The 12,554-nt window shown below is 45.7% G+C and overlaps 1 protein-coding gene across 1 annotated transcript in view; it reads left to right on the top strand.

Annotated features, from left to right (window-relative positions):
• The window catches only part of LOC115167432 (ubiquitin carboxyl-terminal hydrolase 8), a 38,361-nt gene extending 26,045 nt beyond the window's left edge, over nucleotides 1–12,316 (top strand). Inside the window, exons 16-21 of the mRNA XM_029721847.1 lie at nucleotides 2,110–2,331; nucleotides 3,572–3,782; nucleotides 4,611–4,847; nucleotides 8,341–8,483; nucleotides 8,591–8,723; nucleotides 10,880–12,316. Of these exons, the coding sequence (XP_029577707.1) occupies nucleotides 2,110–2,331; nucleotides 3,572–3,782; nucleotides 4,611–4,847; nucleotides 8,341–8,483; nucleotides 8,591–8,723; nucleotides 10,880–11,038 (1,105 nt within the window). The 3' untranslated portion in view covers nucleotides 11,039–12,316. The remainder of the gene's footprint in view (nucleotides 1–2,109; nucleotides 2,332–3,571; nucleotides 3,783–4,610; nucleotides 4,848–8,340; nucleotides 8,484–8,590; nucleotides 8,724–10,879) is intronic.
• Nucleotides 12,317–12,554: the final 238 nt, after the last annotated feature.

The following is a 12,554-nucleotide window of genomic DNA, read 5'->3' on the forward strand; positions in this document are numbered from 1 at the left end:
CTCTCCTCTCTATCCTCTCTCCCCTCTCCTCTCTATCCTCTCTCTCCTCTCTATCCTCTACTCCCCTCTCCTCTCTATCCTCTCTCCCCTCTCCTCTCTATCCTCTTCCCCTCTCCTCTCTATCCTCTATCCCTCTCCTCTTATCCTCTCTCCTCTCCTCTCTATCCTCTCTCTCCTTTCTATCTCTCCTCTCTCTCTATATCCTCTCTATCCTCTATCCCCTCTCCTCTCTATCCTCTCTCCCCTCTCCTCTCTATCCTCTCTTCCTCTCTCTCCTTTCCTCTCTATCTCTCTCTCCCTCTATCCTCTATCCCCTCTCCTCTCCCTATCCCCTCTCCTCTCTATCCTCTCTCCCCTCTCTCTCTATCCTCTCTCCCCTCTCCTCTCTATCCTCTCTCTCCTCTCTATCCTCTCTCCTCTCTCTCCTCTATCCCTATCCTCTCTCCTCTCCTCTCTATCCTCTATCCCCTCTCCTCTCTATCCTTATCCCCTCTCCTCTCTATCCTCTATCCCCTCCCTCTCTTCCTCTACCCCCTCCCTCTATCCTATATCCCCTCTCCTCTCTATCCTCTCTCTCCTTTCCTCTCTATCCTCTCTCTCTATCCTCTATCCCCTCTCCTCTCTATCCTCTATCCCCTCTCCTCTCTATCCTCTATACCCTCCCTCTCTCTCCTCTATCCACTCTCCTCTCTATACCTCTATCTCCTTTCCTCTCTATCCTCTCTCTCCTCTCTATCCTCTATCCCCTTCTCCTCTCTATCCTCTATCCCCTCTCTCCTCTATCCTCTATCCCCTTCTCCTCCTCTAATCCTCTTATCCCTCTTCCTCTCTACCTCTATCCCCTCTCCTCTCTATCCTCTCTCCCTTCTCCTCTCTATCCTCTATCCCCTCTCCTCTCTATCCTCTATCCCCTCTCTACTTCTATCCTTCATCCCCTCTCCTATCTATTCCTCTCTCTCCTATCCTACTCTATCCTCTCTCTCCTCTCTATCCTCTCTCCCCTTCTCCTCTCTATCCTCTCTCTCCTCTACCTCTCTATTCATCTATCCCCTCTTCCTCTCTTCCTGCTCTCTCCTCTTCTATCCTCTCTCTCCTCTCTATCCTCTATTCCCTCTCCTCTCTATTCCTCCCTGTTCTCTCCTCTCCTCTCTATCCTCTATCCCTCTCCTCTCTATCCTCTCTCCACCAGTTCTTGGACACGGTAACCGGTACCTACCGTTACTACCATTCCCCAACCAACCGGGTGCACCGCTACCCCCCTGAGGTCAGCGTGCCCCAGACGCCCCCCTCCACCCCTCCTCCGGCCAAACAGAAGCAGCCCCGCCCCGCTGAGCCAGACCAGACCATGGACCGCGACCAGGAGCAGTCCAAACTGAAACGTTCCTACTCTTCTCCAGACATCAGCCAGGACCTGAGGGAGGAGGGGCTAAAGAAGGTTACCGCCCCTATAACTGCAGCCACGCGCCCAACCTTTAACAGGGAGACCAAGTAGGTGACATCATCGTCACATGGATGGGCCTGGTCAATATATACGTTTCACTCACTCAGATTAAGCCTACTACTGGACTAAAAAGCAATTTTTTTCAATTACGAATATGTTTTTAAGTCCTGGGGTGTATTCATTAGTTGGATTCCGTTGCAAAGCATTTTGTCTGTTACAAAACGTTTTGCAACGGAAACCGTTTACCATTTTACTCTAGGAATCAAACGGAAGCCAACAGAGAGAACCGAACGAAACGGGGAGGGACCTAGCTGAATTTGTCCAATCGAAACAGTTTCCGTTACAAAATGTTTTACAACAGACGTTTTGCAATGGGATCCGACTAATGAATACACCCCTGGACTTCACTTAATCTGAGTCTGGGGTTAAAATCAACCCTTGGACTAAATTGCATTTAAATGTTTCTAGATCATTTGGATTCATGGATATGATGAAAAATACTATTGGATTATGACAAAACTTGATTTAAAAGGTTTGAGTCTCCATAAGTATTTAATCCACATTTCTGGATGAAAGTTGATGATGTCACAGTAGCTATCTGTTTTCTAATCCAGTTTATTTGACTGTACTGTACTGTTTGTAACTTGTCACTGCCATCCCTCCCCCAGACCATCCACTGCTACCGTCTACACCAAGGTGGAGATCGCCCGTCCGTCTGCGGCTAAGATCCGTAACCTGAACCCTGTGTTCGGCGGTCTGGGCGCCTCGCTCACCGGCCTGCGTAACCTAGGTAACACCTGCTACATGAACTCCATCCTGCAGTGTCTCTGCAACACACCGGCCATGGTTGACTACTTCAACAAGAACCTCTATCAGGAGGATATCAACAGGTCAGTCATGTAGTGGTAATGATAATGTAGTAATGATAATGTAGTGATTTATAATGCAACACATGGTTGACTACTTCAACAAGAACCTCTATCAGGAGGATATCAACAGGTCAGTCATGTAGTGGTAATGATAATGTAGTAATGATAATGTAGTGATTTATAATGCAACACACCGGCCATGGTTGACTACTTCAACAAGAACCTCTATCAGGAGGATATCAACAGGTCAGTCATGTAGTGGTAATGATAATGTAGTAATGATAATGTAGTGATTTATAATGCAACACACCGGCCATGGTTGACTACTTCAACAAGAACCTCTATCAGGAGGATATCAACAGGTCAGTCATGTAGTGGTAATGATAATGTAGTAATGATAATGTAGTGATTTATAATGCAACACACCGGCCATGGTTGACTACTTCAACAAGAACCTCTATCAGGAGGATATCAACAGGTCAGTCATGTAGTGGTAATGATAATGTAGTAATGATAATGTAGTGATTTATAATGCAACACATGGTTGACTACTTCAACAAGAACCTCTATCAGGAGGATATCAACAGGTCAGTCATGTAGTGGTAATGATAATGTAGTAATGATAATGTAGTGATTTATAATGCAACACATGGTTGACTACTTCAACAAGAACCTCTATCAGGAGGATATCAACAGCTCAGTCAGATGATACAAACCCGATTTTGATAAACTCCCATATCTACTGGGTGAAATACCACAGTGTGACATCACAGCAGCAAGATGTGTGACCTGTTGCCACAAGAAAAGGGCAACCAGTGAAGAACAAACACCATTGTAAATACAACCCATATTTATGCTTATTTATTTTCCCTTTTGTACTTCAACCATTTGTACATCGTTACAACACTGTATATATACATAATATGACATTTGTAATGTCTTTATTCTTTTGAAGCTTCTGTATGTGTAATGTTTACTGTTCATTTTTATTGTTTATTTCACTTTTGTTTATTATCTACCTCACTTGCTTTGGCAACGTTAACATATGTTTCCCATGCCAATAAAGCCCCTTGAATTGAATTGATAATTGTAGTTATATTGATAATGTAGTAATAACACTTCAACAAGAATTACTACCAAGATAAGAGGATCATACATATACAGCTAACTCTCTCTGTCTCTCTCCCTCCCTCTCTGTCTCTCTCTGCCTGTCTCTCACGTTCTCTCTCTCTCTCTCTCTCTCTTCCCCTCCCCCCGACAGGGCTAATGTCCTGGGTCACCGAGGCGAGGTAGCAGAGGAGTTTGGTGTGATCATGAAGGCTCTGTGGTCAGGCCTGTATAAGTGTATCAGCCCCCGCGACTTTAAGTTCACAATAGGGAAGATCAATGAATCCTTCTCTGGCCACGAACAGCAGGACTCCCAGGAGCTGCTGCTCTTCCTTATGGACGGACTCCACGAGGACCTCAACAAGGTAGGGAGACTGGAGAGCGAGCTGGAGAAAAGTGATTAACAAGGAAAATAGTTTGAAGATTACCTAGTGCCTCCAAAGTTACATAGTAGGGTAGAATTCTGGAATGGAACAATGACAACTCCTGTCAAATGGGCCTAGTTAAAGCTGAGCTGGAGTTGACTACAGTAGTAATTATACTGCAAAGTGGTCCTCTGTGGCTCGGCGCGGTCCTCTGGCTCGGCGCGGTCCTCTGGCTCGGTGCGGTCCTCTGTGGCTCGGCGCGGTCCTCTGGCTCGGCGGCGCGGTCCTCTGTGGCCCGGCGGCGCGGTCCTCTGTGGCCCGGCGGCGCGGTCCTCTGTGGCCCGGCGCCGCGGTCCTCTGTGGCCCGGCGCCGCGGTCCTCTGTGGCCCGGCGCCGCGGTCCTCTGTGGCCCGGCGCCGCGGTCCTCTGTGGCTCAGCGGGGTAGAGCATGGCGCTTACAATGCCAGGATCGTGGGTGCGATTCCCGGTACCACCCATATGTCAAATGAATGCTGGATGACTGTAAGTTGCTTTGGATAAAAGCCTATGCTAAATGGCATATATAATATTATTAAAGGTAACTTGTAATTTCTGGAGATGTCAGTGCCGTTGCTGATCCGTTGGAAATATAAAAGCACATTCTATCTTTTGGATATAAAAGCCTTTTTGAGTACATCATACGTTCAGTTTTAAAATGGTGAAGGGAGTTGTGTTGAGGCGAGTTGTGTTGAGGCGAGTTGTGTTGAGGCGAGTTGTGTTGATGTGAATTGTGTTGAGGCTGGTTGTGTTGAGGCTGGTTGTGTTTCTCCACCTGTCCTCTCTCTGAAGGTAGCTAACCGTAAGTGCTACACGGAGGAGGAGAATGACGATCTGGACGACCAGCGGGCCGCTGACCAGGCCTGGAGCAAACACAAGTTGCTCAACGAATCTATCATCGTAGCGCTGTTCCAGGGACAGTTTAAGAGCACAGTTCAGTGTCTCACCTGCCACAGGAAGTCCCGCACCTTCGAGACCTTTATGTACCTGACCCTGCCGCTGGCCTCCACCAACAAGTGTTCCCTGCAGGTAAGACAACACGCCTGTTTACACATACGGCTCGTTCTTCCAAATGAACCTTTTTTCTGTCCCTTTTTGATATTTTAAGTAGAAATTGGTTGGAAATATAGCATTTTAAAGCCTGTTATATTAAATTAAGTGCCCATATGGGAAATTCTATAAATATATAATGTATATTTTTTGTATATGAATAAAGGCTAGCTAAAGTACCACAATTCAGCATTTTGACATGTCCCTCTGTGCATCCTTCTGACTTCCAGGAAGATTTTAACCCAGTTAATTTCACCATCATTGTAAAGCCCTGGTTATTCTGTTGTTTTGACAGTCATTTCTGAACATCATTATTCATTTCATGTGATTCATCTAATACCATGAAATGTCTGTCCCTCATTTGAACATTTCTGTCTGATTTTAGGATGAAATTGTCAACCCTGTTATGTTTTAGTTGTAACCTAATGTAGCAGGCGGAGACACCTGAGCAGAGTCCCCACACCTGCTTTTCAGGGGGAAAGGAAACCAGGCTGAAAGCAAGATGTTTCTGGGGGTGTTTCTGGCACTTTTACTGGAGTCATTAGTTTTAATTGATCCTCTTGAGATGGAAAACTGTGTTTTTTAGGAAGGTGAACATGTGCTCTTTATGATGATGTTAAAATGAGGTGAAATAAGAAACAAAATGATGAAGTCACACTACACGAGGTGTATACACACACACACACACACACGCGCACACACACACACACACACACACCCCTTTGAGACCATCATGTACCTCTCTGCTGCTGGCTTCAACCAATAAGGGATTCCCATAGGTTAGGAGACACATGCGCGCGCGTATGTGTGTAGATGCACGTGTATACACACACACACACACACACACACACACACACACACACACACACACACACACACAGACACACAGACATTCACACACTTGCAACCAACTCTGCCTCAACGACCAAAATGTTATGTTTGAAACGTAATACAATGTGTAACCAACCCTCTCCTCTGTTAGGCTTGTCTACTGTCTTACTGTGTTCCAGGACTGTCTGAAGTCTACTGTCTTACTGTGTTCCAGGACTGTCTGAAGTCTACTGTCCTACTGTGTTCCAGGACTGTCTGAAGTCTACTGTCCTACTGTGTTCCAGGACTGTCTGAAGTCTACTGTCCTACTGTGTTCCAGGACTGTCTGAAGTCTACTGTCTTACTGTGTTCCAGGACTGTCTGAAGTCTACTGTCTGAAGTCTACTGTCCTACTGTGTTCCAGGACTGTCTGAAGTCTACTGTCTTACTGTGTTCCAGGACTGTCAGAAGTCTACTGTCTGAAGTCTACTGTCCTACTGTGTTCCAGGACTGTCTGAAGTCTACTGTCTGAAGTCTACTGTCCTACTGTGTTCCAGGACTGTCTGAAGTCTACTGTCTTACTGTGTTCCAGGACTGTCTGAAGTCTACTGTCTGAAGTCTACTGTCCTACTGTGTTCCAGGACTGTCTGAAGTCTACTGTCCTACTGTGTTCCAGGACTGTCTGAAGTCTACTGTCCTACTGTGTTCCAGGACTGTCTGAAGTCTACTGTCCTACTGTGTTCCAGGATTGTCTGAAGTCTACTGTCCTACTGTGTTCCAGGACTGTCTGAAGTCTACTGTCCTACTGTGTTCCAGGACTGTCTGAAGTCTACTGTCTGAAGTCTACTGTCCCACTGTGTTCCAGGACTGTCTGAAGTCTACTGTCCCACTGTGTTCCAGGACTGTCTGAAGTCTACTGTCCTACTGTGTTCCAGGACTGTCTGAAGTCTACTGTCCTACTGTGTTCCAGGACTGTCTGAAGTCTACTGTCTGAAGTCTACTGTCCCACTGTGTTCCAGGACTGTCTGAAGTCTACTGTCCCACTGTGTTCCAGGACTGTCTGAAGTCTACTGTCCTACTGTGTTCCAGGACTGTCTGAAGTCTACTGTCCTACTGTGTTCCAGGACTGTCTGAAGGCTACTGTCCCACTGTGTTCCAGGACTGTCTGAAGTCTACTGTCTTACTATGTTCCAGGACTGTCTGAAGTCTACTGTCTTACTGTGTTCCAGGACTGTCTGAAGTCTACTGTCTTACTGTGTTCCAGGACTGTCTGAAGTCTACTGTCTTACTGTGTTCCAGGACTGTCTGAAGTCTACTGTCTTACTGTGTTCCAGGACTGTCTGAAGTCTACTGTCCTACTGTGTTCCAGGACTGTCTGAAGTCTACTGTCTTACTGTGTTCCAGGACTGTCTGAAGCTGTTTAATCTAACCATGTCTTACTGTGTGTTCCAGGACTGTCTGAAGCTGTCTAATCTAACCATGTCTTACTGTGTGTTCCAGGACTGTCTGAAGCTGTCTAATCTAACCATGTCTTACTGTGTTCCAGGACTGTCTGAAGCTGTCTAATCTAACCATGTCTTACTGTGTTCCAGGACTGTCTGAAGCTGTCTAATCTAACCATGTCTTACTGTGTGTTCCAGGACTGTCTGAAGCTGTCTAATCTAACCATGTCTTACTGTGTTCCAGGACTGTCTGAAGCTGTCTAATCTAACCATGTCTTACTGTGTTCCAGGACTGTCTGAAGCTGTCTAATCTAACCATGTCTTACTGTGTTCCAGGACTGTCTGAAGCTGTCTAATCTAACCATGTCTTACTGTGTGTTCCAGGACTGTCTGAAGCTGTCTAATCTAACCATGTCTTACTGTGTGTTCCAGGACTGTCTGAAGCTGTCTAATCTAACCATGTCTTACTGTGTGTTCCAGGGCTGTCTAATCTAACCATGTCTTACTGTGTGTTCCAGGACTGTCTGAAGCTGTCTAATCTAACCATGTCTTACTGTGTGTTCCAGGACTGTCTGAAGCTGTCTAATCTAACCATGTCTTACTGTGTGTTCCAGGACTGTCTGAAGCTGTCTAATCTAACCATGTCTTACTGTGTTCCAGGACTGTCTGAAGCTGTCTAATCTAACCATGTCTTACTGTGTTCCAGGACTGTCTGAAGCTGTCTAATATAACCATGTCTTACTGTGTTCCAGGACTGTCTGAAGCTGTCTAATCTAACCATGTCTTACTGTGTTCCAGGACTGTCTGAAGCTGTCTAATCTAACCATGTCTTACTGTGTTCCAGGACTGTCTGAAGCTGTCTAATCTAACCATGTCTTACTGTGTTCCAGGACTGTCTGAAGCTGTCTAATATAACCATGTCTTACTGTGTTCCAGGACTGTCTGAAGCTGTCTAATCTAACCATGTCTTACTGTGTTCCAGGACTGTCTGAAGCTGTCTAATCTAACCATGTCTTACTGTGTGTTCCAGGACTGTCTGAAGCTGTCTAATCTAACCATGTCTTACTGTGTGTTCCAGGACTGTCTGAAGCTGTCTAATCTAACCATGTCTTACTGTGTGTTCCAGGACTGTCTGAAGCTGTCTAATCTAACCATGTCTTACTGTGTGTTCCAGGACTGTCTGAAGCTGTCTAATCTAACCATGTCCTACTGTGTTCCAGGACTGTCTGAAGCTGTTTTCTAAGGAGGAGAAGCTGACCGACCAGAACAAGGTGTTCTGTCGACACTGTAAAGCTCTCAGAGACTCCATCAAGAAACTGGAGATCTGGAAGGTCCCGCCCATCATACTGGTTCACCTTAAACGGTACCTACTTACAACACCGTGTGCATTTGAAATGACACGATGACCAAGACACACACACACACACTGATAACAATGTGTATTAACCCCAGTACTGCCGTCTCTTGTAGGTTCTCGTACGAGGGCCGTTGGAAGCAGAAGCTGCAGACGACAGTAGACTTCCCTCTGGAGAATCTAGACCTCAGTCAGTATGTCATCGGACCCAGAGCCAGCCTCAAGAGATACAACCTGTTTGGAGTGTCTGTAAGTACTATTAGCACCTGCCTGGAAACACTGCAGTCAAATACTTTGCTGTGCGTCTTCTGGTCCTGTGTGGCTCAGTTGGTAGAGCATGGGTCTTGTAACGACAGGGTCGTGGGTTCCCCCAGTGGCCACTCATACCAAAATGTATGCCCCCATCAACTACTGTCGCTTTGGATAAAAGCCTTTGGTAAATTACATGCGCTATATATACTAAAGTATGTGGACACCCCTTCAAATTGGTGGATTCTGCTATTTCAGCCGCACCTGTTGCTGACAGGTGTATAAAATCGAGTACACAGCCACGCAAGCTCCATAGACAAACATTGGCAGTAGAATGGCCTTACTGAAGAGGTCATTGACTTTCAACATGACATCGTCATAGGATGCCACCTTTCCAACAAGTCAGTTCGTCAAATTTCTGCCCTAATAGAACTGTCCCGGTCAACTGTAAGTGCTGTTATTGTGAAGTGGAAACGTCTAGGAGCATCAACGGCTCAACCGCAAAGTGGGAGGCCACAAGCTCACTGAACGGGACCGGTGAGTGCTGAAGCACGTAGCGCATAAAAATGGTCTGTCCTTGGATTGCAACTCTCACTACCAAGTTCCAAACTGCCTCTGGAAGCAACGTCAGCACACTAAAAAGTTCGTCAGGATCTTCATGAAATGGGTTTCCATGGCCGAGCAGCCGCACATAAGCTTAAGATCACCATGGGCAATGCCAAGCGTCGGCTGGAGTGGTGTAAAGCTCGCCACCATTGGACTCTGGAGCAGTGGAAATGCGTTCTCTGGAGTGAGGAATCACGCTTCACCATCTGGCAGTCTGACGGACGAATCTGGGTTTGGCCGATGCCAGGAGAACGCTACCTGCCCAAATGCACAGTGCCAACTGTAAAGTTTGGTGTAGGAGAAATAATGGTCTGGGGCTGTTTTTCATGGTTGGGGCCCTTAGTTCCAGTGAAGGGAAATCTTAACGCTACAGCATACAATGACTTTCTAGACTAGAGACTGTGCTTCCAACTTTGTGGCAACAGTTTGGGGAAGGCCCTTTCCTGTTTCAGCATGACAATGCCCCCTTGCACAAAGCGAGGTCCATACAGAAATGGTTTGTCAAGATCTGTGTGGAAGTACTTGACTGGCCTGCACAGAGCCCTGACCTCAACCCTCAACCTCAAATCACTCACATGTCACCAGCAAAGCACCACCACACCTCCTCCTCCATGCTTCACGGTGGAGATCATCCGTTCACCTATTCTGCGTCTCACAGAGACTAGGCTGTTGGAACCAAAAATCTCACATTTCTACCCATCAGACCAAAGGACAGATGTCCACGGGTCTAATGTCCATTGCTCATGTTTCTTGGCCCAAGCAAGTCTTTTCTTCTTATTGGTGTCCTTCAGTAGTGGTTTCTTTGCGGCAAAGCCAATAAGGCCTGATTCACGCAGTCTCCTCTGAACAGTTGATGTTGAGATGTCTGTTACTTGAAATCTGTGAAGCATTTATTTGGGCTGCAATCTGAGGCTGGTAACTCTAATGAACTCTGGGTCTTCCTATCCTATGGCGGTCCTCATGAGAGCCAGTTTCATCATAGCGCTTTAGGGTTTTTGCGACTGCACTTGAAGAAACTGTCAAAGTTCTTGAAATGTTCCGTATTGACTGACCTTAAAGTAATGATGGACTGTCGTTTCTCTTTGCTTATTTGAGCTGTTCTTGCCATAATATGGACTTGGTCTTTTACCAATTAGAGCTACCTTCTGTATACCGCCCCTACCTTGTCACAACACAACTGATTGGCTCAAACGCATTAAGAAGGACAGAAATTCCACAAATTAACTTTTAATAACAAGACACACCTGTTAATTGAAATACATTCCAGGTGACTACCTCTTGAAGCTGATTGAGAGAATGCCAAGACTGTGCAAATCTGTTATCAAGGGTGGATACTTTGAAGAATATCAAATGGAAAATATATTTTGATTTGTTTAGCACTTTTTTTGGTTACTACATGATTCCATATGTGCTATTTCATGGTTTTGATGTCTTCACTATTATTATACAATGTAGAAAATAGTAAAAATAAAGAAAAACCCTTGACTCAGGAGGTGTGTCCAACAAACAAACAGGCCGTTAACCCTCTGTGTCCTTCCCTTCTGTAACAGAACCATTATGGCGGTCTGGATGGGGGTCACTACACAGCCTACTGTAAGAACGCCATGAAACAGCGCTGGTACAAGTTTGACGACCACGAGGTCTCTGAAATCTCCACCTCCACCGTCAAGTCCTCCGCAGCGTACATCTTCTTCTTCTCCTCCCTGTGAGGGCAGAGCTGCAACACTGCTAGGAGCTATGAGGCTACATAAAGGCTAGCTAACATGCAGGCTGCTTTGACTCAGCTTCCTCTGCTGGTGGGAGAAAGGAACTGAACTGGTGATGTTTTTGTTAACTGAACTGAACTGCCAGGGGCCATACTTGTGAACTTTTGCTCAGACCATGGTTTAAACCATTAGTCTAAAATGGCTAGCTGCTAGCTTTTTCTCTCAGGCCAACCTGGCCAAAATAGCCACGATGCTAATTAGCCACGATGCTTAGGCCAGCTAAGCAGATGATTATATCCGATAACAAATCAACCTATCAGATAAGAGCCACCATCCAATCACATTTGTTCATTAGGTAAATGTGCTTCCAACTGATTGGTTTAATTTGTTACCCATGGTCTATGGGGAGTTTCCCCAATATATTGTTTGCATGATGCTTCCTTGACTAGGCAAGTGACATCATCAAAAATGACGGTTTTCGCATATATGATGAAGTTCCATGTTTTTGCTTATCCATTCAACACACATCCATGTACTTTTCAATTAAAAAAGTAGGATTATATTGTAACTTTCGTTCTTCATACATTGTCAAAGGCGCTGACTCTCGTGGTGTTGTCAAATAGCAGTAATTTACCACTGCTTGTCCGGGCTGGTGGCGTGATCTACTCCATGGCGGCTGTTCTGAATACCATTGGGAGCAAGATTTGTTTTTAAGGAGGAGAATCATGGTCTAAGCAAAAGTTCACTAGTATGGTCATGCAAGGTTTGGTGGTTTTGGATAACTGAACTGACAGGTTGATATGTGAAAAGAGAGGGACATACTGTAGTGTGTGGTGGAAGGGTGGGTTAGTGACTGGGTGTGTGCAGGAAAGGGAGAGACGCAGGCACTCCAATGCTTCAACTCATAGAGGACTCAACAGCTGTTAAAACACACAGTCTATTCATATTAAACCAGAGAGTAGGGAGAGGGTTCCCTGTTCTAATCACTGCAGCTTAAAACCCTGTTCTTAACACAGCAACGTTGTAATTCTGCTAGCTCTGGGTTTCAGTTGAGTCTGTGTGGAGTGGACAGACTTTTGTTAGTATACACAGACCTTATTTAAGCTTCCATGTACTGTGAATCTTCTAGTGAAGAGTATAGGGACGTTTAGTTGGGGAGAGTGACGTATAGGGATGTTTAGTTAGGGAGAGTGACGTATAGGGACGTTTAATTAGGGAGAGTGACGTATAGGGACGTTTAGTTAGGGAGAGTGACGTATAGGGACGTTTAGTTAGGGAGAATGACGTATAGGGACGTTTAGTTAGGGAGAGTGACGTATAGGGACGTTTAGTTAGAGAGAGTGACGTACAGGGACGTTTAGTTAGGGAGAGTGACGTACAGGGACGTTTAGTTAGGGAGAGTGACGTACAGGGACGTTTAGTTAGGGAGAGTGACGTATAGGGACGTTTAGTTAGGGAGAGTGACGTATAGGGACGTTTAGTTAGGGAGAGTGACGTATAGGGACGTTTAGTTAGGGAG

The sequence above is a fragment of the Salmo trutta genome, chromosome 29 (assembly GCF_901001165.1).
Source record: "Salmo trutta chromosome 29, fSalTru1.1, whole genome shotgun sequence".
Classification (NCBI taxonomy): Eukaryota; Metazoa; Chordata; class Actinopteri; order Salmoniformes; family Salmonidae; genus Salmo; species Salmo trutta.